Source organism: Microtus oregoni, unplaced genomic scaffold (genome assembly GCF_018167655.1).
Source record: "Microtus oregoni isolate MIOR12 unplaced genomic scaffold, Mior012 000069F_ref0000032, whole genome shotgun sequence".
NCBI classification, from domain to species: domain Eukaryota; kingdom Metazoa; phylum Chordata; class Mammalia; order Rodentia; family Cricetidae; genus Microtus; species Microtus oregoni.
This window is the reverse complement of record NW_024543976.1, coordinates 1,024,979-1,050,044: the sequence shown is the minus strand read 5'-3', so window position 1 is coordinate 1,050,044 and position 25,066 is coordinate 1,024,979. Positions and strand designations below refer to the sequence as shown.

The 25,066-nt window shown below is 47.7% G+C and overlaps 1 protein-coding gene across 1 annotated transcript in view; it reads left to right on the top strand.

The window, feature by feature from the left end:
* The first annotated feature begins 361 nt into the window (after positions 1-361).
* Positions 362-25,066, top strand: part of LOC121440660 (one cut domain family member 2) — a 46,439-nt gene continuing 21,734 nt past the window's right edge. The window contains exon 1 of the mRNA XM_041641452.1: positions 362-1,738. Coding sequence (XP_041497386.1) covers positions 505-1,738 — 1,234 coding nt within the window. The 5' untranslated portion in view covers positions 362-504. The remainder of the gene's footprint in view (positions 1,739-25,066) is intronic.

Genomic DNA, 25,066 nt, shown 5'->3' with positions numbered 1-25,066 from the left:
GCTGGTCCCCGCCCCTTCCACATTCATTGGCAGCTTCTCCGAGAAGGTCTGCCTTCCGAGGTACCTACTACCGCGGATTGGTTTCTGTTGATGCTCATCGAGCACGGTCCCGCCCCGGGCCCGGGAGGATAGGTTGGCTGCTCCCGCAAGCGGCAGAGCCCTTCTGGACAGCTCCCGCTCACCCAAACAGAAGACGTCGGCGCCAGAGTGGGCTCGGACATGGCGAGGCAGCGCGCCCGCACAAGCAGCGGGGCCCGGTGATCCCTCCCTCCTTCCCTACCCCCTCCCCTCTCCCGCACGCACGCCCTGTCCGCCCCCACCCCACCCCCACCCCGGGCGCGCCCGCCCGCAGCCCGGGGCACACACCCGCACGCACGCCCCAGCACACACTCCCGCACTCCCACGCCCGCCCCCGAGACCAGTGGCCGAACCACGCCACGCGTGCCTAGCCAGCCCACCGGCAGCCCCCGCCGCTCCCACCGCCCCCGGGCCCCGATGGACTGAATGAAGGCTGCCTACACCGCCTATCGATGCCTCACCAAAGACCTAGAAGGCTGCGCCATGAACCCGGAGCTGACAATGGAAAGTCTGGGCACTTTGCACGGGCCGGTCGGCGGCGGCAGCGGCGGGGGCGGCGGCGGGGGCGGAGGGGGCGGGGGCGGGGGCCCGGGCCATGAACAGGAGCTGCTGGCCAGCCCCAGCCCCCACCACCCTGGCCGCGGCGGTGCTGGCTCGCTGCGTGGCCCGCCGCCGCCGCCGGCCGCGCATCAGGAGCTGGGCACCGCGGCAGCGGCGGCAGCCGCGGCGTCGCGTTCGGCCATGGTCACCAGTATGGCCTCGATCCTGGACGGCAGCGACTACCGGCCTGAGCTTTCCATCCCGCTGCACCACGCTATGAGTATGTCCTGCGACTCGTCCCCGCCAGGCATGGGCATGAGCAACACCTACACTACGCTGACTCCGCTCCAGCCGCTGCCACCCATCTCCACGGTGTCAGACAAGTTCCACCACCCGCACCCTCACCACCACCCTCACCACCACCATCACCACCACCATCACCATCAGCGTCTGTCGGGCAACGTCAGTGGCAGCTTCACCCTCATGCGCGACGAGCGCGGGCTTCCGTCCATGAACAATCTTTATAGCCCTTACAAGGAGATGCCTAGTATGAGCCAGAGTCTGTCTCCGCTGGCTGCCACCCCGCTGGGCAACGGACTGGGTGGCCTTCACAACGCTCAGCAGAGCCTGCCCAACTATGGTCCGCCGGGCCACGACAAAATGCTCAGCCCCAATTTCGACGCGCACCACACTGCCATGCTGACCCGCGGTGAGCAACACCTGTCCCGAGGCCTGGGCACTCCGCCTGCAGCCATGATGTCTCACCTCAATGGCTTGCACCACCCGGGCCATACTCAGTCCCATGGGCCAGTCCTGGCTCCTAGCCGCGAGCGGCCCCCTTCGTCCTCCTCGGGGTCGCAGGTGGCCACGTCGGGACAGCTAGAGGAGATCAACACCAAAGAGGTGGCCCAGCGTATCACCGCCGAGCTGAAGCGCTACAGCATCCCACAGGCTATCTTCGCACAGAGGGTTCTATGCCGGTCTCAGGGGACTCTCTCCGACCTGCTCCGGAATCCCAAACCCTGGAGTAAACTCAAATCTGGCAGGGAGACCTTCCGCAGGATGTGGAAGTGGCTGCAGGAGCCCGAGTTCCAGCGCATGTCTGCCTTACGCCTGGCAGGTAAGCTCAAAGGCATCGGTAGCCAGGCTGCTGGGAGAAACTGTACGTGCTCCAGGGGCTGGTCTGTGCGCGAGCTCTGGTCTTTAGCTATGCTCCCTTCTCTCCTATATACTTCCCCCTTTCTTCTCTTTCTTTTTCTTCCATTTTCACTTTCTCTTCTCCGCTTGTTTCTCTTCTCCCTTTTTTCTTCTCTTGCTTTCTCACTCATTGCCTCCGAGTTTCATTGCCCCCTCCCTTTCATTTGTCCTCTTATCAGTGTGCCAACCTTTCCCCTCCTACAGTGGGAGGCGGGATCGGGTCTCTTAGCGTCCTCTAGAAGTCCTGTTTTGTGGACTCAACGCGAATCAAGAATTGCCCTTAGCCCAAACCGGTGTACTTGAACTTTCTTAGGACAACACTCTTCTGTTTTCCAGGGTGCCTAGTCTCCTTATGTAGATGCTTTTGACTGTTAGGGAGTTTTGTTCCTTAGAAAGGGAAAAGAGTTCTTCACTCCCCTCCTACCCACCAAAGCAGGCAAACTTCTTTGGCCATTGGCAGGAGGTACACCCTTGCGGCTCCGGGAACTAACGGCCAGAACCTCTCTGAGGCTTTGGTGTTAGCCCAAGGACTTTATGACCCACTAAAAGAGCGGAGTCTGTCTGGCTCCGCTGTCACTGACTGTAGAAAAGAGGGTGCAAAGACGAAGGCTGGCGCGGCCGCATTCATCGCTTTAGGAAGAAGCACCAGAGTAAAGGGCTCCCTGCCTCACTAGCCTGCAGCCCTTGCTGGGCTACAAACTAGGGTTTGCTGAGGTTTGACAGTACTCCAAGATAGATTAAGCTCTTCGATAGAGGTGCCGAGAAATTAAGAAGCGAGTTAGTTAAGGTTTCTTGGCCGCAGCAGGCTGTAAGCTCCGCCTTTGCATTAAGCGGGCGCTGATTGTGCGCCTAGCGGCGGCGTGGCAAAGAAGGCGAGCAGCCGCGGCAGGGGACCGGTCAACTCGCGGGTTACATTGTTCTGGAGCGGGCACGGCTCTCTGTGCCTCCTCTAGCGGCCGAGAGGCGAGGTACAGCCCTCTATTGTTCTAGGAACACTGAAACCTCCGGTGTGGGCGGTGGGTGCAAGAGCAAAAGACGCAGCCTGGGCTGCGCAGGCTGACTCAGTTGCGGAGCTTTTGTGCACGCAGACCCCTTTCCGAGAGTGCCACCACCGTACTACCCCCAGGCCTGAACCGCCGACCCAGACGGGCTAGGTGTCCAGACCTCCCACTAATGAGGACATACAATACCCAGCTGCAAGCCTGACTGGGACCTCTCTGGAAAGACTTGGCGCTCTAGAACAATTAGTGTTCGTCTTAATTTGCGTAAAATCTCTATTGAGACTCGCGTGGTTCTGAATCGGGCGCTCACTGCTCACTAGCGCTCTGAATCTGTTAGCTCAGTTGTCCTCTCCGGTCCCCAGGACTTTCTTCCACCACCGAGCCGGGCTTGTCCGGTGCATCTTAAGGTTGCCTAGCAGGACTAGGTCACTGCTCCGGAGGAGGAGGCGTTTCCGCCTACAGCCCCCGCCTTTGGCCACTGCTGGATTTTGTTCACTGTTCAGTAACCTTCCCTGCTAATCTAAAAGGGTAAAGAAAAATAAAAACAAGCAAACAGAGAAACAAACAAACAAAAAGATTTGTTCCAGAGAACTTCATTCAAAATCAGTGGACTTCGGCACTTTTGGAGTTCAAAGTCGTCTTTATCTTTTTTTTTCCCTCCCTTGGTTTATTCTTTATCCTCTCCTACATTTTCTTTGGATTTGCTCCTGGCCCCTAGCAAAGGTAAAGCTGGAGGCCTGGCTACAGCTCTCAGTGTAGTAACGCTTTTGTTTTAGACTCCCCTCTCTCCAATACAGCAGGAGCTCTGAGGGGTCTCCAGCCTCGGCTGGCTTCCAGCGCTTGGGGATAGAAGGAACTTGGCAGCTGCTCTTTGGGGTACAGTAAAAGGCTGGAAAACAGCTGTTCTACTCTGGCCCATCTCGGAGCGCTGCCGCCCCCTCACGCCGGTCGGGCAAAGGACAAGGCTGTTGGAAAACGCTAGGTTCTGCCTGTGTACGTCTTGAAAGTTAAGCCTCGCCTTGCTATGAGTTTTTAGGATAGCGCGTGAGAAAGAGTGTGGTACCTGGGTCTTCTGCAGAGTTGCCTGGTGGTACCTGGAGGCAAGCTTTCCAGACCGTGGAGAGATTCTCGGCGGGGACGCCTAAGGGAGAAGTGCACTGAGGACCCGGCTTTGCTCAAACATTTAAATGTGAGTCTGTTTTATTACCCTAGGTGAAAAGGGACAAGAGCCTTCGCCTTTTTATCTTGCCATTTTATCAGCAACTACAAGTGTGTGGAGTGGTTATTATTACATAGGAAGCCTTTCAGTACGGGGTCAGTAGATTGAGTCTCTTCTCTTCAGACACTGCGGCAAAAGCCAGGACAAGTAAATAGGTATTATGTGCTCAGGAGAGTAGGGAACAGAAGCACGGAGAGTAGAAAAGGGAGGCCTTTTGATTGTTATTGATCGATGGGAAACCCCGCTGGGAAGCAGCCGGGACCTAGGCCTTTGGGACCCGGGGTTAAGCAAGCCAGTGACTCCCCGGGATGGCCAACCCAGTCCAGAACCTACACGACCTGGAGCCACATCCGGCTGCCCATTCATATTCTCTTGTTCATTCATATAGTGTTCTCTCTCTCCCTCTCTCTCTCTCTCTCTCTTTCCCTCTCTCCCTTTCTCCCTCCCTCTCTCCTTTTATCATTTTGAGACCCATCTGAGGGTCTCTGAGTTTAAAACCTTTGGTTTGCCCACCATCTCCAAACTCTAGGTCAAGTATATCCAGTCACCTGGAAGATTGGGTCTTCCACCAATCTGCCCGGTCTCTCTGCTACCTGCACAGCCAAACCCATGTTGCTCTAGAGAGGATGCGGGAGGATGCTAGGGAAGCTCGGAGTGTCGGAGTGTCAGAGTGTCCCAACTTAGAAGTCTGAGAAAGGAACTCTGTGCGCCCTGGGTGGTGAGAATAGCAAGTGGTTGCCACTGGCCGAATAGGCTGGGAGTGGCCCAAGACGGGATCCCGCAGGGCGGTTCTTATTAAGTACTGGCCTGAGGACAAACTCACGCAGTTTTGAGCATACTTCCTAGGGCTTTGTTCCTCAAGGGCCTCGGCAAGCTAAGAAGGACCTCCAGGGTTCAGGGAAGAACCTGAGTCCATCGCCAGGTGGAGGAAAACCGAGATTTTAAAGATGAGGGGTTTGGGGTTTTTTGTTTTTTTTTTTTCTTCCAACGCAGGAAAACAATAGCATGGCTGTTGTTACTTTCATAACTCGGATTTCTGCCTCCTGGGAGGTAACCTCCGAGGTTGGCCCTCCCGGAGTCCGACTCTAGTGCCAACTGCGGGAAGACAGTGTGGCCTTCTCCAAGACACAGTCCCCAGACAGTCAGGATGGAGCCCACTCAGTTCAGGCGGTCTAAGGCCCTTAACCAGCCCGATGTCGTCGGACACACTTGATGCCCGCCTTAGTGGTTTGGACGGAGCGTTGATTGCTCCTGCCCAGACACACGTACCTGCGCGTCTCCAGTCGCGCGGTGAGGGTGTTTAGATGACGCAGGAGAGCATTTTTTGCTAAATTGAAGGGCTGGAAGAAGGCCTGAACCTTAGAGTTCCTTCTGTTCTCCACTCAGCCTTCCCCACCATCTTGTTTCTCCAACCGGGGGGCCAGACCGCCTCTCCGGAGGACTTAGTTCCGGGACCCGAGCCGGGAGGCCAAATCCTACACACGTCCGTGCAGAACAGACTGATCTGTTAGCCTGCTGGCTGATCGGATTAATAACTGCAAACCTCACTACCGGTGTCAGTGCTTCAAGTCCCTAGTCCCCAAAGAATGCCTTCCTAACTCAGATTGCGGTAGCCTGGAGCTTGCGGAGGAGGCGGGACACGAGGGAGCTGAGTGATTCCGAGTTTGAGACGTGTTTCACCCCGCAGGGAGCGGTGGATTAGAGGGGCTGCGCACTTCTTTTTATTCCAGGCTCTCCACCGTGTGGTTATGTCACTTTCTCAAACAAATGTGTATATGGAGGGAGATCGATGCTGATAATGTTTAGAAGATTAAAAGAGCATTAATGCTGGCAACAATAACGTAAACGTGTGGACCCAGATTTCATTGATCTGGAACCTGATCCGGCGCGTTTCCAGTAAGTCCGACGTCGGCGTGCTCTTCCCAGAAGAGCGCTCGCCAGTGCCCAGGATCCCTGGCGCTCCGGCCACGCCACTTCACCAGCTGGGGCCCGGTTCTCAGATCTGACCACAACTCCTCCCGTGAGCAGTCGCCGGAGCCAGCTCCATTCTCGCTAAGGTTTTCTTAGCCTTGTACGGGACTGCTGGACCCCCTTCCCCACCCCTGTGCGCGTCCTGTACACTCTCCGCACTCCTGGGTTCTCCCCGTCCTTGACCATCAAAGGGACCCTGGCTGGTTCGTGTTCTCTCTCTCTCTTTCTCTCTCTCTCTCTCTCTCTCTCTCTCTCTCTCTCTCTCTCTTCTCTCTCTCATCAAAACTGTTCGGGAAAGCCCCCCTTAATTTTGAAATTCGTTCTCGATTAAGTTTAGAAGGAATGTGTCTAAAGCTGCCTGGAACGTCGCATCTCGGTAACAAACGCCTGGGTTTCATTCCCCAAAATGGCCCGCTCTGCGGTGGACCAACTGGGTCAACCAGGGGAAGGATCTTGTCTTCTGTCTTGACTCTTGACTGTGGCCGGGATCTTAGGGCAAAGCTACTAGGAGAACACCCACCCTGCACTTTCCCACCTGACTCTGATGCCACAGGCCCATCCGGGGTGTGTGGGGGGAGAGGGGGCTTGGGAGGAGAGGGGCTTGCGCTGAGACAGACGTCCAATCTGCCAGATAAGAAAACTCTAGAACTTTTTCTTTCCGTCTACGGGGGGGGGGGGGGGGGGGAGCTACGTTCTTAACCCCTTTCCTTGCTAAATGGTGGCTTGCTCTTTGAGAAGCATTGCTGTGGGTTTTCTAGGAGAGGGCAAGAGCTGTTTTAGTATATATATGTTAGTTCTGTATATATAGAGAACTAATATTTTCTTTCAAAGAGGTGTTTTCCTACTTTCTTCCAAAAGGGAGGAGGGGGAGAAGAGATATAGAAATCTTGTGTTCTGCTTTGAAATGTGGGGAAAAGCAAGTGGTCATTTATCTTCCCACCAGTGACTTCTCTTAAAGCAAGGGAGCCCCCGCAGAGCACCCTAGTTTTGAAGATCACAAAGTACCCTATAGACTCCCTAAAAGCCATGTGGTCACCAGATTCCCCCAAAAGCATCGATGGTTTCCTTTTGGACTGGAAGGCAACTGGCCCACTGTCCCTCCAGGAGAGCTGGCGTGAGCCTTTGTTGAGTCAGAGTCTTGGTTTGTCCCCCCCCCACCCTCCCACCCCATTTAGAATCTAAACAGCGGGATTCCGGATGAGAGGTGTAGGGTGAGGATTAAATTGATTGTTCCACATTCTCTTTGTTCCCATAATGTCTTATCAATCCCTCTATTCTTAAGTCAGGAATGGCCAGAGAGCCCAGAACCCAAGACTTACTTTCCAGGAATTTCTTTTATGGCCACCTCTCTCTGGCTTTTCTCTCTTTAAAAAGCCCACTTGCACAGGAGACCAGAGTGACTGAGGCGGAGAGCTCTTGGGAAGGAAGCACTGCTTCTGTCATGGCTAGTGGTGAGGGTTGTCAGAAAATATCTTTGCAAAAGGCGGTATCATTCTGGGGAATCCCTAGAGAAATGAAAACCTCATAGAAAAAGCAGAGTTTTAGTTTCTGGATTCTTACCAAAGGAAGAGAAACGAAGAGGGCATAAATAGAAATAATTATCTGGACAAATGGCCCTGGGGAAGAGGCCGGGATTGGAGTGCCTTGGAGTTCATACTTCATTTGCACACTCTCTGGGTGTGCACCCTTTGGGGGACACTTTTCTCCCCTACCAAGCTGAGGAATGCCATTTCCTACAGAGGAGTAACTCCCCTTCCTGGACTGAGTGCATCAAGAGAAGTCCTGGGCTGTCCTTTAGTCTGTCTGGGGCAGAGGAGCCAGGGCAGCTTCCTCCTGGTGAGAGACAAGACCAGGGTTCTTCAGTCCAACCTTCCCTTCAACCACCCTCAGTGCCTTTGAGGGAGATATTTCTCAATTATCGGCAAAATAGAGACTGTAAAGATCACACAGGGTGGTTGGAGTAGGGAAATAGGGGGCAGGGAAGTTGGCTTAGGTATCCCAGACTTGTGACTTCTGGTGGACAAGGTACAGAGGCAGAGATTATCTCACTCAGAAAGCAGGATTCCTAGAAGCTGTGGGCGCTTGTTATGAATAAAAATCCCTGTCCCAGAGGGCTGGCCAGGAGGCTCGGCATTCCTCCTTGGTGCCTCTGTTACCACGTGGGGATCCATTACTCTTTCTGTAAAAAGCAGACTGTGTTTGGGTTGGAAGCACACCTCCAGTGTAATTTAATCAGCATTGGACTTTGGCTCCTGTAATCAAATATACATATACTTTCTCCTGTAGGAAGAAAAATAATTTCTCAGTAACTGGTATTGACTTGAAATCATGTAATTTTTGGGAGGCACCACATTTTTAAAGGGAAAGGTAAAAATTAACCAAGAAAGAAACCACGATTTTCGTGGTTTGCCTGGCCATTACTGAGAAGACCCAGCTACCACCTAAGGAAGGGCAAAATGAGTGCTCACAGAGCTCAGATGTTTACCTCTCCAGCTGTAGATATGTTCAATACAGCTCCTGTGCAGTTGGCCTCTTAGATCTGTAGATCTTAGATTGATAGGAAGCTAGATCACTGGCTCACCAGATCCCAGAATGTGGCTTTATATTGCCTATGCATTCTTAAAGGAACCTGCCTGTCTTGCATCTTTCTTGCTCCCCTCTTTGGGGAGGGCACAGGCAGTGGAATCTGAATGTGCAGTACACCAGTTGTTGTTTGGTGGCTATTACCAGCATATTCCCCATCCTTCCCTACAGCATCTCCCTGGGGCAGCTTGGTCTCCTCACCTCTAGGGTGAGGCCTTGGGCTTTGCCCAAGCTGAGTCTGTCAGGGAATCTGTTGTAAACACAGATCCATTGATTTGCATTTGTCAGAGAGTAAAGTTAAACCAGTGAAAAGAGAAGCCCTTACCCTTTTATGCAGGGCCAGGGAAACCTTTCATATTGATCCTATTGATCCAGCCTTTCCCTTTAAGGAAACCACATAGTTAAAGACCCTTGTTCAATAGATTTACCCTTCGTGCTTATGATATTCCTCTAAGTGTTCTCATCTAGGATAGCTGGGCATTAAGCCCACATTCCAAGCCAAACAAAAAAAATGAAAAGGGGAATGAAAGCGGAGGGAGGGGGTCAGGAGGCAGAATCGTGGGAAGTGAAATTAAATCAGACTGAAATGTATAGTGACACAGCTGGGGATGTTTTGATCATTCCGAGATGACATGCAGAGATAAAGATAAATTAGATGCATTTAGCATCTTTCTCCCCCAACCCACTTTGCCCACAAATGAAAATCAGTTTCTACGCATAAACTAGCAATATCTTTTCCTAATCTAGGGTGATCTCAACCAAACCACTAACTTGGCTCGTGTAAACTGGCTCGTGTAAAAGCACCATTGGTGCCACAATAATTATTTTGGTGTGTTTGTAGCAAATCAAGAATAGAGTTGTTCTTCCAAGTGCAATATCTTGAACTCCATATACGATCATGGATACCGAAACCACTTAAGAAGTAGGGGTTTCGAGCCATGTGCTCTGAGGGAAACAGTAGAAGCCAGTTTAAGAATAAAGTACAGGGTTTCATGGAGAGCACTCTAGACGAAATGGACGTTGCTGCATATGGCTCAGTGCTCTTCTTGCTTGCAGATACGAAAATGAAAATCCCTTCGTCCCTTGAACTATTGGCACAATCCCATTCTTTCTTTCCTGGCCCCTTTGTGTTCTGTAAGTAACTCCACTTGCGATATTTTTTAACATGGCACATGGATTATTCTCAATTGGCTACCTCTTGGGTTGTTTTTGGACATTCCTGTTTGTTTTATGTGATTGAAAAATATTAATGATTCCGTAGGTGAGCTAATGTATTTATCTGCCGAGGGAGTTCAAAGGGCAGAGTTCAGCTGTGGTTCAGATTAATTGAACAGGAAGTAGTGGGCTCGCTAGGCTGTGCTGAACAAGGGACTAGCCCCTTAAAATAGCACTCTTAACAAACACACAGTTTCACTGTCCTTATCCTGGAGCCTGACGTAAGAGGCTGGGGGGGGGGGCGGTGACTTGCATTGCCTGTTTAAAAACCTAAAGCAAAGTGCAGCAACTGCAGCAAACCCCAAGTCCCCCTCCAGGAAGAAGAGTTTTCTCATTGGCTAATTGCTTTATTGGTTGCCTGACCTGCAGAGCAGCTGCAGGGGCCTGGATGGAGGCTTAGACCTTGGAATAATGTGATCCATTAGAACAGGGAAAGTCATTTTTTTGTTTATTCAATTGGAGCTCTCTGGAAGGTGCCATTAACCCCATCCCAAATGTGTGTGCGCTGCAAAAGCCAGAGGTCACCCTGGTCATCTACTGGTGGAGCCAGCCTCTGCCTCCTGGCCAAGGGAGAGGGCGGGCATCTTGCTGGCACTGCCTGCCTTGGAGTTTGCTGTCGTCTTTTGGGTCTGTCTAGGGTTTGACCAAAGCTAGCAGATTCACCACTTGTTTACATTTCTCAACTGCTGAATCATGTTCTTGCTGATTAAACAGTTTTGATCTGCTCCCCAGCGTGCCTGCGCATGCGTGAGTGAGCGAGCACACACACACACACACACACACAGACACCCTCCTCCCCCAACTAACCCTCTCTGTTCTATTTATGTTTCCTCCATTACTGTGCCTTACAGTAAATAGAATTGTGCACACGATGCTTTTAGCAGAAACATAGTATGGATACGTTACTCGGATCCAGCGGACGACGGTATGGACTGGAGCAGGCGCAGAGTTAAGACTTGCCACACAGACAGTAGTAACTACAGCTTCCTCTGCTAGAAGTCTCTTATCAGCAGTGTGCTTCACGGCACCTCACCCAAGCTCATTCCTCACCTTCCACGCTGCTGCCTGTTGCAAACACTGTTTTTCTAGATATATCATAAGAGCGATTCTGCGTGCTCATTTGAGCATCCATCCTCTTCTTCTAATTCATTGCCAAGGCAAAGCCAATGAACAGTTCTGCCTGGAGTGAGGTCTCGTCCCACGGAGCTGTTGAGGTAACACTATCCTGCTAAGTTGGGTCGTGTTTGGGGTGGAGTGGGCAGAGAAAACAAGAAATGTGTGTGGGACCAAAGAGAAGTGATTACCTGTGGAAGGAGAATGACACCCTTGATGGCACCAGGGAAGGCCATGCCTAATGTGCAAAGGTAAATAAAGTGCTGTAAAAGAGAGAAGGGGGTGTGGAGAGAGCCAGGAAAAGTACAGACCTGAGCTAGTGAGGTAGACTTGAGGCCTAAGGGTGGAGCTGGCTGTAGCTCCAAAGTCTCCTCAAGTCCACCCCAGCCAGGAACCTCACCCCACCCTACCCAGTGCCCCTGGGTGGGTTGCAGACTCTCGCCTAAAGAGCTTCAGCACCACGAACAGCGCCAGCTATCAGCCCTCCAGTGGCTGTGCCTGGTGGCCGGACCCCCAGCCTAGACCACAGAGTGTTCTGGCATGAAGTTTGAGCAGAAACGTAGCTCCAGCCCTGGATATTTTCGTGCCCAGAGCAAAAAACTAGGGCCTCAGGTTTTCCTCATGCGGACAATTTTTGGGTGAGAAGATGCTTGAAAAACCAAACAAGAAAAGCTCACCTAAGGGGAAGAGCAGGGCATCTGTGCAAGGAGACAGGGTAAAGGTTGTCTGGATGTAGCTTTTTCTCTTTCCTTGTGATTTTCAAAGTCACCGATTGACACTCTCAACATGGTTTTTAAGATGTAGGGTCCCTTTTAAGCTCTACTGCCTAGTCGCCCTTTCCCCCAGGTATGGCGTGGCTCTCCACCTGCGTGCTTCTGGTTTTTGAAAACACAAGTCTCGTCATAATTAGCAGTATTCTTACAGAAAAATCAACAGTGACGTTTCAGAGAGACCCAATTACGAGACACTAACTCATATAAATCTAGGGTCCAAGCTTAGCTGCTCAAATGTCACTGGTGACTCAAATGTCATTGGTTATGGGGCTGTTTAAGAAGATATTTACTACCAGGTTTTCACATGGAAAGAACCTAGAGCCAAGACATTGAGGCTGCCTGGAGGAGGGTGAGAACTGACCTAGGCACTGACTGCAGATTCTGGCAGGCCTGCTACTCAGCAGGTGAGTTCCCTTGGTCACATAATTTGCATCTTCATTGGGTTTTAGGAAAATATCCCTTGACTTCCCCAAACTAATTAACATGCAAAGCCTCCTTTTGCTTGCTTTCAAGGGACTGCAGCTTTGGCCTAATCTATTACTAAGTGACTGTTGGGGAGGCAGAGCCTAGGGACAGAGGAGTGACTCCTTAACAAGAAGGCCAAGGGCAAAATGCATGAGGCTCTTTTCTACTAGCAATCCATTTTGAAATTTAGGCAGCTCTTTATGAAGATAACTGATGATCATCTAAAATCCAGTTCTGAGTGCATTCAGATAGCTCTGATGAAGGTAGTTTCTTCAGTTCGTAATTGGGTCTCTCAATTTTCAGACATTCGTTTCTAAGCAGCTGTTGGGTTATGCTTTTAAAATCTTTTCTAGTAAACACCAACAGTGTTCATGGCCCCCTTGGTCTCTGTCTCTCTCTCTCTGTCTCTCTCTGTCTCTCTCTCTCTCTCTCTCTCTCTCTCTCTCTCTCTCTCTCGTATTAACACTGCAACATGTGGTACTGGATTTTGTGAACTTTTTTTTTGTGGTCTTTGTGGTGAACTCAGTATGGCTTTTAAAAATACTTTGACAAGAAGCACGTAGTAGTGCCTTTTTTGTAGTCTCTGACTCTAAACATTAAAAGACATGTGGGATTAAATAGCTTCATATTCTTTCCAAATCAATGGCAGAGACCCCTAACTCTAAAATATACAGGAAATTTTTTTTCATGGATCCACTTGCCTCCTACTGTGTACCAAAGTTCACCTCAAGTCACATTCAAGGTACAAGAGCAGTTTGTTATTTCCCCTCAGTGTCGTACCCCTGGTCCTTTCCTTATCTTGCTGAAGGGAGAAGTGGTCTGGTGTGGAAGGCTAAATCCGCTGACTGGCTCTCCTCTCCTCAGGACCCCGCCCTTCCTTTACCTCTCTCTTTCAATTGGCTTCATTACGTCAGCGTTTTCCGGCCCCTCACTTCTGTCTACTTTTTAAAATGTGCCCCACCCATCCCACCTCCATTTCTGTAAAGAGTTATTATAGCTCTGTGTGTCTCTTGCCTCTGTGGTTGGCCTCGGCGCTAGGCAGTCTGGTCTCAGCGACTCCTAAATCCCAAACCTGCTCCTGCTTATCCCACCACTGTCTTTGTATCTAAGTTCACATCTCAGTTTAATATGTGTGTGTGTGTGTGTGTGTGTGTGTGTGTGTGTGTGTGTTATACACTAAATATCTTATTATTATTACCTGGTCTCTGCAGTTGAAACTGTTGGCCACCCTCATCCCCACACTTTTTTCCCACTGATTTCTAACATGTTATTCTCCCTCTCTTTCCCTCCCTCTTCCCCCTTTCTCCTACTTTATCTGGGTACACCTCCCCAGCCTCTTCTCTAGCCTCCCTCGAGTGTGGTTCTTTTCCCTAAGCTGTTTGGTTTTTTTTTCATTTATCATACTCAAAATTGAGGATCTTTCTTTTTAATATTTTCATTTGAATTTTATCTTAAAGAACACAAAATAATGAGTTTCATTTATCATTTTTGTAAATGTATGTCATTACATTTTGTTCTTATTCCTCTCCTCACTGTAGTCCCTTCCTCCCTCCCTGGCTCTCACAGGCTCTCTTCCTTCCTCCCAAACAGCCCCTTTCCCATGAGGTATGAAAAGCTGGGATTGGGTGGTCTGGGCTCTCAGGTGGAGAAACCACAGCAGCCTGGAAGCTCAGAGTGTTTATTACATAGAATTGAACACGAAGGCAGGGTTGTTACACAGCTGAACATGGAGGTGGGGTTTATAGTGTGCAGGTGAATCAAGGAGACAGGTTTAGCTAATCTCAGTACGAGCTGTCTCTACATAGAACAGTCTTTGGGCTGTAAATATCCAGGAGAAAGCTATGGTGGACATTTTCTGCACACACTATCCACATCCACACATGGACTTCCTACAGTCCTATGTTCAGTGTTTTGGGGAAAACTCCACAGTAATTTCTGCACGGTCTTGACCATTTGCGCTTCCGTCAGCTGTAAGGGTTCCTGGTCCCCTGTTGCCTCTCTGATGTTTGCCACCATGGTGTTTCCTTCATGAGAGCCATTCTGGGGTGAAATGGAACCACAATACAGTTTTAATTTGTATTTCCCTGATGACTAAGGATATTGAACATTTTTCAAATATTAATTGGCCATTTGTGTATCTTCACCCTGGAAGATCTTATCGATGTGGTCAACATCTCCCTATACTGAGTACCTCGGGACTCTCTCCCACTCTGGTATATCTCCCTTCCTCTCAAGCTCCAGGAACCCGTTTCCATCTGTGTTAGGACATCTTTGCCTAAATGGCCTCAAGCACAATTTATCGTAGAGTAAACCCATTTACTTATCCATCAGCATGACTCAACGGTCACCACATTGGAGACTTTTTGTTCAATCTTTGAATAATGATACCAAGTGTATAAGCTTTTAATTCAGAAGTCAGAATGTCAACACAGGTGGTTTTTTATTTTCTTTTTTTTAAAAAGATTTATTTATTTATTAAGCAGACAATGTACTTCTGGTAAGGAAGGCACCAGGTCTCATTACAGATGGTTGTGAGCCACCATGTGGTTGCTGGGAATTGAATGCGGGACCTCTGGAATCTGGAAAAGCAGCCAGTGCTCTTACCCTCTGAGCCATCTCTCCAGCCCCCATTTTTATTTTTTTTCTTTTTCTTCTTTTCCCATCAGTCAGTCATAAATTAGTCATGTGGGTTACAACATTTAAATATGCATGTCTGTTGCTCACTTCTGATAATGGCCCGATATTCATCAGTGACCTCTGACTAGTTTATCACCAGTGTTACCCTCTGTCGTCCATGTTCCAGGATTAAATTAGAGTGATTTTTCTGGAATCTAAATCTGACCCCATCATTATCAGTCTTCATAGCTTGAAACATGTTCCAGGTCCCTGAGTGGAACACACTGTCCCTGTGTGTTCTGACCTGCATGTTCTGACCTGTGTGTGTGTTCTGACCTGTGTGTTCTAACCTGTGTGTCCTGACCTGTGTGTCCTGACCTGTGTCTTCTGACCTCTGTGTGTGTTCTGACCTGTGTGTTCTGACCTGTGTGTGTGTTCTAACCTGTGTGTTCTAACCTGTGTGTCCTGACCTGCGTGTCCTGACCCGTGTGTCCTGACCTGTGTCTTCTGACCTGTGTGTTCTGACCTCTGTGTGTGTTCTGACCTGTGTGTCCTGACCTGTGTCTTCTGACCTGTGTGTGTGTTCTGACCTGTGTGTTCTGACTTAAGTGTTCTGACCTGTGTGTTCTAACCTGTGTGTTCTGACCTGTGTGTCCTGTGTGTTCTGACCTGTGTGTCCTGTGTGTTCTGACCTGTGTGTCCTGTGTGTTCTGACCTGTGTGTCCTGACCTGTGTGTCCTGACCTGTGTGTGTGTTCTGACCTGTGTGTTCTGACCTGCCATCAGCTTCTCCCACATCCCCACACACTCACTCTGGGTTAGACACAAACTGCCCTTCCTGGAGCTCCTCAAACATCAGACCAATATTTTGGCCCAGAGTTTTCCCCCCTTTACTTAACCAATTGAAGTCTTGGCTCTAAGGAATTTTCCCTGGTCTCCTGAACTGGGATATCTGTGAGCTGCTCTTCCTGGTGCATCTAGAACACAGAAAAGGGCACCTGTTCACTTGACGATGTGACCCTATTTGATTAAGTTCAAGAGAACAGAGATTAGGTATAACATCCACTAGGTGAGTAAGTATTTGTGAATAAATTTAGAAATACTTTATAGGATACTACTTCTGCCCATCATAGATTCCCTCCCCAAGTTATTACACAATATTCTAGGAAAAACGTAACCAGAATTGTCCCATCATTTAGAAGTATTGAGTAGTTCTCATTCTCAACTTCTTATCAATATCATTTCCCTCCAAAGCTCACATACTAATTTGAGGATTTATTTTAAAGGGGGTCATAGCGTGGAGTCTTAGTCGGGCTTCAGATTGGAACAGTGAGACAAGGGGAATACAGTAACAGGCACTCCAAAGGGAGCCCACTTTCCCATGCCTTGCTCCCCCAGGCATGACAGCTCTGCTTCCTTTCACGTGTTGTCCTGTTTATCATGCCCATGTGTTTGTTTGCGTATCTGCTTCCCTGGAATGCATCACCCCTTCTTCATCCTCCCTTGCCTCCTCCACTTACCCTAATGAAATCATTCCAGCTGAATTGACCTATTCTTTCCCCTCGAGTCCCTGAACGTCTGGATACAGTCATCTGCCCCAGACTGCACAATATAACTTCTTGGCTGATCTGACAATTCTCTTTAGCTATTTTCTCCCCGTGGCTCCCCTCTCTGTGGCTTTAGGGAGAAGGCTATATCCTTGTTACCCGTGGTTGCTGTCTGTGGTTTCTCGAATCACTCTGGACTATAAAATCTATTCCCTGCAGTCATCCTGAGAGTAGGTTGTATATGTTTGCATATGTCTACCGTTGTTTGTTTTCTTTTGTGTTACTGGGTATTGAACCCATGGCCTTATGCATGCTAGGCAAGCACTCTACAACTGAGCTCTGGTTCCAACCCTTTCCTCTTCCTAGCAGCTCTTTTAAAATGCGCCTTCTTTTCTAGAAGCGGTAAGGTCTCAGATAGACACGTCTGCTTACATAATTAAAAGTAGGTGTCAGTGTTATCCCACAGTCTGATGAGGGTAAAACAGTGCTTACAGTGGCTTGGTTACTACCAAAGAGTGATCTGCCTCAATACCAAGCGGAAATGCAATGCCGCACACCTTAGAGGAGCAGAGCCAGCAGCCTGCTTAGCAAATCAGAGAGACTAATTTGTAAAACATTTTAATTATTGGTAACCTAAATTTATATTTAAATGATCATAACTTGATATACTGCAAATTCTTAGACTGTTGTTGCCTTAGTTTGCTGAAAACAACAAAGCCAGAGGTCACCATTTTCTATTTATAAACTTAACCTCATTTTTATTTTTATTATGTATTGACAAGCAAATACATAAATAAGGCCACAGGATAGCTTTGGAACTCGGCAGTTCAACATTTCTAGGATGAATGTAGTTTTGCCGGCACAGTGCTGGGCCAGATAATTAAGATTGGGAGAAAATTAACCATATATACATACATGGTTAAATATTGGAGATAGTATCTGGCCTGGAAGTCACAGAGACCTGCCTGCCTCTGCCTCCCAAATGCTGGTGTGAAAGGCATGAGCCACCATGTCCAGCAGCTTTCCCGTCTGCTATCCCTGAATTTTAAAGATTTAAGTGCATATACTGTATTTACAATATCTATATGTTGTAGGGTAGGATTTCCTCTTCACTTTAGTAAGAAATAGTGAAACCATTTATTTGCCATATCATCTTGTGTGGACGCAACACATTGTACTGCGATGCTTTCCCTTTTGAGTTGTACTCCATCAGCTCTGCATTGTAAGCATAAGAGACTAGAGAGAGCAAGAGCAGAGCTGAAAGAATTACCGAAATTCAGACTTTTTAAGGCTGTTGGGTGTCATTTCGTTTTTCCAGACAGGGTTTCTTTGTGCAGCCCTGACAGCCCTGAAACTCACTCTACATGAGCTTGCCTCAAACTCAAAGATCTGCCTGCCTCTGCCTACAGAGTGCCTTGTCTTATTTTTTGATTCTTGACATCGGATGCATCACTGTGCTGCCTGATAGTTAGGTGTGTAAGGTTAAGAGCCTGTCAGTTGGGTGGCTGGCACAGCCAAGTCAAACTCCCTTTAATCATAAGGCTGAGAGATGACAGGCTTGAGCAGAAAAGGAGGCAGTTCTGAGGCCAACGTGAAGGGCCTTAGACTCCCACCTGCAGGTATGTCAATGGTCTCCTCTTTGGTTGGTCACCAGGGTCAGAATATATAGCATCATATCCTTCCTTTGTTCTCTTGCCTCAGCCTTTTGTCTGCCAAAGAGCTGGAAGGACCAGGAGGAGCTGGCAATGCTGGCTGGGCTCACCACCCCTTCTCAGGAAGTTCTCTATCAAAAGCCTCAGAGTGAGGTTTCCAGAGGTAGATTCTGGAAAGCCCCTTAAAAGTCATCATGGGAAGTGGTAGGTAGGTACGTTGGAGGATGAAGGAAGGCAAATCCTCGTTACAGATAAGTTGGCTTTTCCACCTTAAGCCATGCCAGCTCAGGAGCTCTCTTTAGATTTCTGGAAATCCTGAGGGTATGAATGTACAAACATCCCTCTTCTAGTTGTGGGGAGGAGCCTCAACTGAGACACCTTCTCTCCCAGGCTGCTCCAAAGGGGTTAAAGGAGCAAACTCTCTTCCTCCCCTCCCCTTTCTTTCTCCTTCTCCTCTATTTCTTCCAACCCCCTTGCTGATCTTTTAAGAAAAATCATGTCACACACACACACACACACACACACACACACTCCATGATGTAGGTGAAGATCAGAGGACAACTTATGGAATTTGGTTCACTATTTTCTACCATGTGGTCTCAGGGCCATCTTGCTAAACCTTACCTTGGCTGCTCGGAGAGAAACAGTAAGAACTACAAGGCACATAATAATGTAATGAGTGATCTTTGTGTTTGGAATCATACAGGCTCAGGTATATATAACTTTACCTTTGTATAATTTTAATTCAATCTCCCGGAACCTCAGTTTTCTCCCTTATGAAACGGGAGTAGTATGTTCATCTTAGAGAGCACATGCAGGTATTAGACATGATCCATGTAAAGTAACTGTCAGGTAGCAGACGGATGTATCTCCATGTTTTTTTCACAGAATCCCCTGCCTAGCGTAATGACCCAAGAGGCAAGATGCCTTTGGGTGTTGAGGGGTAAGAAAGCATATGAAGTACGTATGTTACTGAAGGTCTGTTATATTAAATCTATGTAACACATCACCTCCAGACTCATGGGACCCAACAATTAATACTTATTTCTCATGTATCTGCAGGAACCAGCTAATATAGGGTGGTCACAGATGGCTTTGCCCGTATGGTAGAGCTAAAATACTCAAGCAATAACCATCTCTGTCATCCCATCAATGAGAGCAAGTCACATGACTGAGCCCATTACCCGGTTCTATGTCTATGGCAAGAGTACAGAAGGGTACAGAAGAAAGTGAAATTGAAACGTTCAAATTTGTCTAGGTACTCTACCTCATGACACAGATTTCTCAGAGGAAGATGCTCTCCTAGTGGAGTATGGATATTAAGGAATGTCTACTAGAATAGCTTTAATGCTGGCAGTGAAGAGAAGGTAAATGTGGAAACAAAGGTATTTGATATTCATAAGGAAAGCTGCTGTGTCGATGTAGGACATTCACGACCTTCCCTACTAGATCACAGCAACCAGAGACCCCAAGATTTGCCCTGCCTTCTTTTCTCCTTAGCCTGCTACAGTGCCTAAGGCACAGTTAGTCAACACTCGGGAAATACGCGTGGCTAAATAACCCCAAGGTCACACAGCTACAGTGTGCTCTGGGTGTGGGTGGGATTAGAGTTTCTTTCCAGGAATTACTAGTGGATTTCATATTGTTGGATATGTGCTTTGCAGATGTTTATTTGGGGAGTTAGATTGTGGTTATATCTGTGTTTTGTGAAAAAAAATTCAAAGAAGCAGACGCTGTGTAAAGTTTTGCAATGACTATAGAAACCGTTTGGAGGCAGTATCCAAAAGGCGTTCTTGTTTATAACTCTATTCCGCGTCTCAAATTTTGTTTTGTTTTGAAGCCTCAGGTTCTACTTCTGGATCATGCCTTCTTTTTAATGGAAAGCAGCATTTAAAAAAAGAAAACAAAACACTTGAGTGTTTTGTCATGATTCTCCATGCAGGTGTTAAGGGATGTCTTCCATTAGGAAGCATGCCCCCAGATAACGTTCATTTGCATTTTCTTCTCTGCTTGTCTCTTAATGGTCTGGTACACAGAGGGCTACTTGAGCTGATTTATATGGATGTCAGCCACTCTCATTTGTGCATACTTAATTCAAAGAGGTGATCCCATTGATTTCCAAGCCCTGTATTCCAGGACATGGTACCGGCGTAGATCTTTCAGCTGCTCTAACTACGTTGTCTAAAAAAGGAAACCACTTTCACCTTCTAGAAGTAATTTTGATGGGCATCTCACAGTGCTCTGTAGTACTCGCATAATTAAATTCTCTTTACTGCGACTTTAAAATTAAATTGGCAAGCATTTTTTGAGTTCCACTGGGTAAATAACTTCATTCTGCATGCAGAGGAAATGGCACCTATAGCTTGATACACAGTTCCCCTTTCCCAGGTGTCCTTGTTTGCTTCTCTTTTGCTGTGATAAACACCATGTCTAAAAGCATCTGGAGAAGGGAAGGGTTTATTTGGCTTCCAGGTTATAATCCATCATCAGAAAAAAAGCCAGGGCAGGTGCTCAAGGCTCGGGAACCCAGAGGCAGGAACTGAAGGAGATCACAAAGGATCACTGTTTACTGACTTGCTCAGATATCTTTTTTATGTAGCCCAGGCACCTGATCCTGCCCACAGTGGCATTATGTCAATCAGCAGTTAAGAAACTACTCAGAGGTCAGCTCGTAAGGCAGTTCCTCAATTGAGATTCCTTATTCTCTGGTACGTCTAGGTTTGTGTCGTCAAAACCTAACCAGCACACCATGGGCGTGAAGAGGCATCACCCTCAGTAGGCAAGTGTTGCCTCATTGTATTAAGCTTGCTTACCCCAGAATTCCATAATCTTTGTGTTTTGTGCCTACTCGGTGCTTAGTGTTGAGAATACAATTTGTAACCTCCTCCCCCGAGGAACTCCCATTTAGTACATACAAGTGATGTGAATCCCAATGTCCCCCATCTTTGGGAAGGAGACACAGGAGTAGCCTCGTCTCTGGCCTGGTCTGCTGCCAAGAACAGGTAGCATGCTTCTTTTGTCCTGGAGATAACTGTTCCATCAATCCCCTTTAGTGTCAGAAATGTAACTGGAAAGCTGGCATTCCTTAAGCACGGGATTAATACTCTGAAAACAGTCCCAAAGAGGTGCACTGTTTCTTTCCCTTTGGACACTTTAGAATTCATTAGACTAATCAGTCTTACAGACTCTTCAAGACTTATTTTATTTATCTCTGGGCTTAGATAAGGTACCTTAGTGACTTCATGTATGTAGATGCTTAAAACTGTGTAGCACATGGTTGCTAATTGCTAATACAAATAATATTCATTGCTAACCTTGTTATAGCTTCTCTGAATATGAGCAAGAGACTGCCTCAGTGTGTGTGTGTGTGTGTGTGTGTGTGTGTGTGTATCTGTGTGTCTGTGTGTGTGTGCCTGTGTCTGTGTGTATGTTGTTTGGCATTGTCGCTGAGAACATGAGCATGGAAGTCACTTGCAGTTTCTCAGTCACCATTACGAGCCCAGTAGCCCCAGGCACATCTCCCCCCGCCCCCACAGACCTAGGAGATTTTGGTACCCACTTGAGCTGGTATGCAGATTGAAAGAGGAAGTGTGAGGATGCTCCATGCTGGCACAGCCACCTCGGATGACCTTAGTGAAGACATCTACTTGTCACACCTGGACACATCTGTTCTCCTGAGTGATCCTAGTGTCACCTTCAGTGGTAACATTAAAGATGGATGAGAGCTGGACATTGCCCCCACTGAATCCACTCTTTGTGTTCCCAGTGGTCCTTCAGCACATTATTTTACAGTTATAGCCTTTGGCTAAGTTGGTGCTTTGAGCCCAGAAGTTAAATGTGCGCACAGTGGGTCCAGCTGAATCCTACTGCGTCATGCTGGGAAGAATTAAGTCCATTTTGCAAGTTATTCCGCCACAATGTTCTCTGCCTGACGTATAGTAATTGCTACTGAGACAACGAGGCTCGGTTCATCCTTGTGAATAATAGTTCCAGTGTGGGAAGTGGGGTCGCAATAGAGAGTCATTTTCATCAACACCAAGGGGGTCCTGGGGCTACTGGTGCTTGGGAAAGCGACTCCCTCTTTCACATCCTTGCTGGTTTCAATGTGCCCAGACTCTGCCCTTATGCTACCATGCTGGCCAAAACCCATTTCAACTGTCTCTGAAGGGTTCCTGTTTGGTCTCACACTAGCGTGTTTGTTTCCACGTCCACAAACCTCAACAAGAAAAAAAAATAGCCGTTGCTTTTCTTTTTGAAGCAACAACTAATTTGCTTGCGTAAGATCTTGAAATCATAGCCTCTGAGTTGTCAATGTTCCCAGTCTGTGTAAACAATCTCCAGAATCCCTGCCTGACCCCAAATTACTCTGGAGCATTAATTGTCCTGGTGGTTTCGTGGCCACATTATTTCATATTCATTAGTGTTTTCATGAAAAATTACAACACTAATTAGAGCAGCTTCCAGTTAATTCACTTGGTGATTCATTACCTCTCTCCTCTCTTGGTGTTCTGCATGTGGTCATCCTGGAGAAAGCATCCGAGGGGTAATTACAGTTGTATTCCCTGAGGGAGCGCCTAATGCCATTAGTTCTGATCCACCTGCACAGCCCAGCAGCTCTGATGCAGTCTGGGTGCAGCTGCACCCTGCTCCATGCCCTGTGGATGTCCAGGGAGAGAGAAGGAAGAAGGGGAGCTCCCAGTGAAGACCGGTGATTAAGGAGGGATCCAGGACAGCAGAGGGGAGCAGAGCCTCAAAGGGAAGCGAGGGAGCTTAGGCATATGAACATCCCTATGGTGCCTTCTGCAGTCTGGAGTAAGGACAGGGTGGTGGGCATCCGTGCTTTGAATTTAGCATGCAAATGACCAGGCTAGACTTTTCCTTCTCAAAGTTCTGGTGTCTTGTTCATCTAGTAAGAAGTTCCGAGGACCTACTAGCATGGATGCTATAAAAAAAAAAAGTAGGAAATAACTTGTTGGGAAGGATGTGGAGAAACTGGAAGCTTATGCATCACCAGTAAGAGTGGAAAATTCTGAAGCTGCGGTGGAAACAGAATGATAGCTCAAATTAATGCTTTGCTTGGAAAGGCCACCTTAGATCCATACTGTAAAAGAACAGAAAACAGGGTCTCAGGAAATGTGTGCATATGCACTCATGTTTATTACAAGAAGGGGAACTTGAGCATTCATCCACGTATGAAGGGGCAAACAACATGCAGTACATATGTGTCTATATTGGCCTTTACTCAATCTTCAAAAGGAAGGAAATTCCGCCAGGCCTACTGGCACATGCCAATAATTCCAGGACTCAGAAAGCTGAGGTAGGGGATTGTGGCTTAGAGACCAGTCTGGGTTACAGAACAAGAGCCTGTCTGAAAAAAAAAAGAAGAAATTCTGATTCGTGGTGTGATATGGGTGAGCCTTGAAGATATGATAAGCCAGTTCCTAGAAAACAAATGCCTTATGATTTTACTACAGAGTGTCTAGCATGGTGAGCCTCACAGAAACAGAAAGCAGAAACCAGGTGTGGGTGTTCTGTGTCTGTCGTCTCAGCACTTGGGAGGTGGGAAACTGGGTGATCCAGGAATTCCAGGTCATCTTTGATTGTGTAGCAAGTTTAAGGCCAGCCTGATCTATGTGAAATCCTGTTCAAAATAAATAAACCAGAAGTAAAGAAAGCGGGGATAGGGTGGGGTGGGGTGGGGGACAGAATGGCAGTTGCTGGAGAGGAAGGGAAAGAGAACTACTTAGTGGGCTATAGTTTCTGTTCTGCAAGATGAAAAAGTCTGCTCAGTGATCTTGTATACTTGTAAACGGGTAAGATGGGCCCTGTGTGTGGCGGTGCATGCCTGTAATCCCAGCACTGGTAGGCTGAGACAAGTATTCAGCCTCTGCTACACTAAGAGACTCTGTCTCCCAAAAAATGTGTGTGTGTGTGCGTGTGTGTGTGGTAAATTTTACGTCACATATAATACAGTTTACATAAAGAAAGATGTAACTATATTGTAATGGGCACTCAATTTTTAAAACTCAGAAAATAGAAAACAAAGTTTTGCTAAAATATATTTCTGTTCTTTTGCAGTTTTCCTAGGCATTGCATTAAAATCTTGTTTTTAGGGCTGGAGAGATGGTTCGGTGGTAAAGAACACTGGCTGCTCTTCCAGATGACACAGGTTCAATTCCCAGTACCTACGTAATTTCTCACCACTGCCTGGAACTCCAGTTCCAGAGGATTCAGTGCCCTCTTTTGACATCTGCAGCCCCTGCATGCACATGGCGCCTAGACATACATGCAGGCAAGATGTCCCTACACATAAACATAAATAGATAAAACCTTGTCTGTGTAAAAATCAAACTGTAAATAATTTGATAAAGTCCTATTTACCTGCTCCCTTTAATCCCTTTCTCCCATATTACTTCTCTGAGGCAACCTCCGTTTGGGCTTCAAAGGTGTCTGCCAATCTAGCATGCATTTATTTGCCTACATATGCACTTGTATGTAAGTATGTGTGCGTTGCTTTAATATAAGGGCGTTCACAGAGCCCATACTGTTCCAGGACTCATCACTTTCATGTTGCAAATGTCTGTAAGTTTTCCACTTTGAATGAGATCCTCCCAGCTTCAGTCTACAGCAGAGCAAACCATGGAACTGGCAATTTCCTTTAGTCATTCTGTACTGATGAGCAGCTTGGGCCACCTTTATTACTGTTCCTGTTTGAGATGGGGTATTCCTGTTTGGCCCAGGTTTGCCTAGAACCTATCCTCCTGCCCCAGATTCCCTGGGTGCCAGAATTACAGGTGCAGACCCACCATACCAAATGATAAGGCTGTTGATCCTTTGGGTTCTTTTATTGACAAACTACATTGCATGAACACTTATGTGTTCCAGTGCAGATGCTTCCAGAGGTAGACAGTAAGAGGTGTCTCTCCACACCTATCAAAACTGGAGCCATTCTGTCTTCTTCATAGTCAATGTGTTAAAGTAGAGTTTGTGGTTTCTTTCTGGTTTGTTTGTTACTTTTCATGATTTCTAGTGAATATGGAGATATATGCACATACTTTCCAGATCCATTTCCTTCTGACAAAGTCCTGTTCCCATCT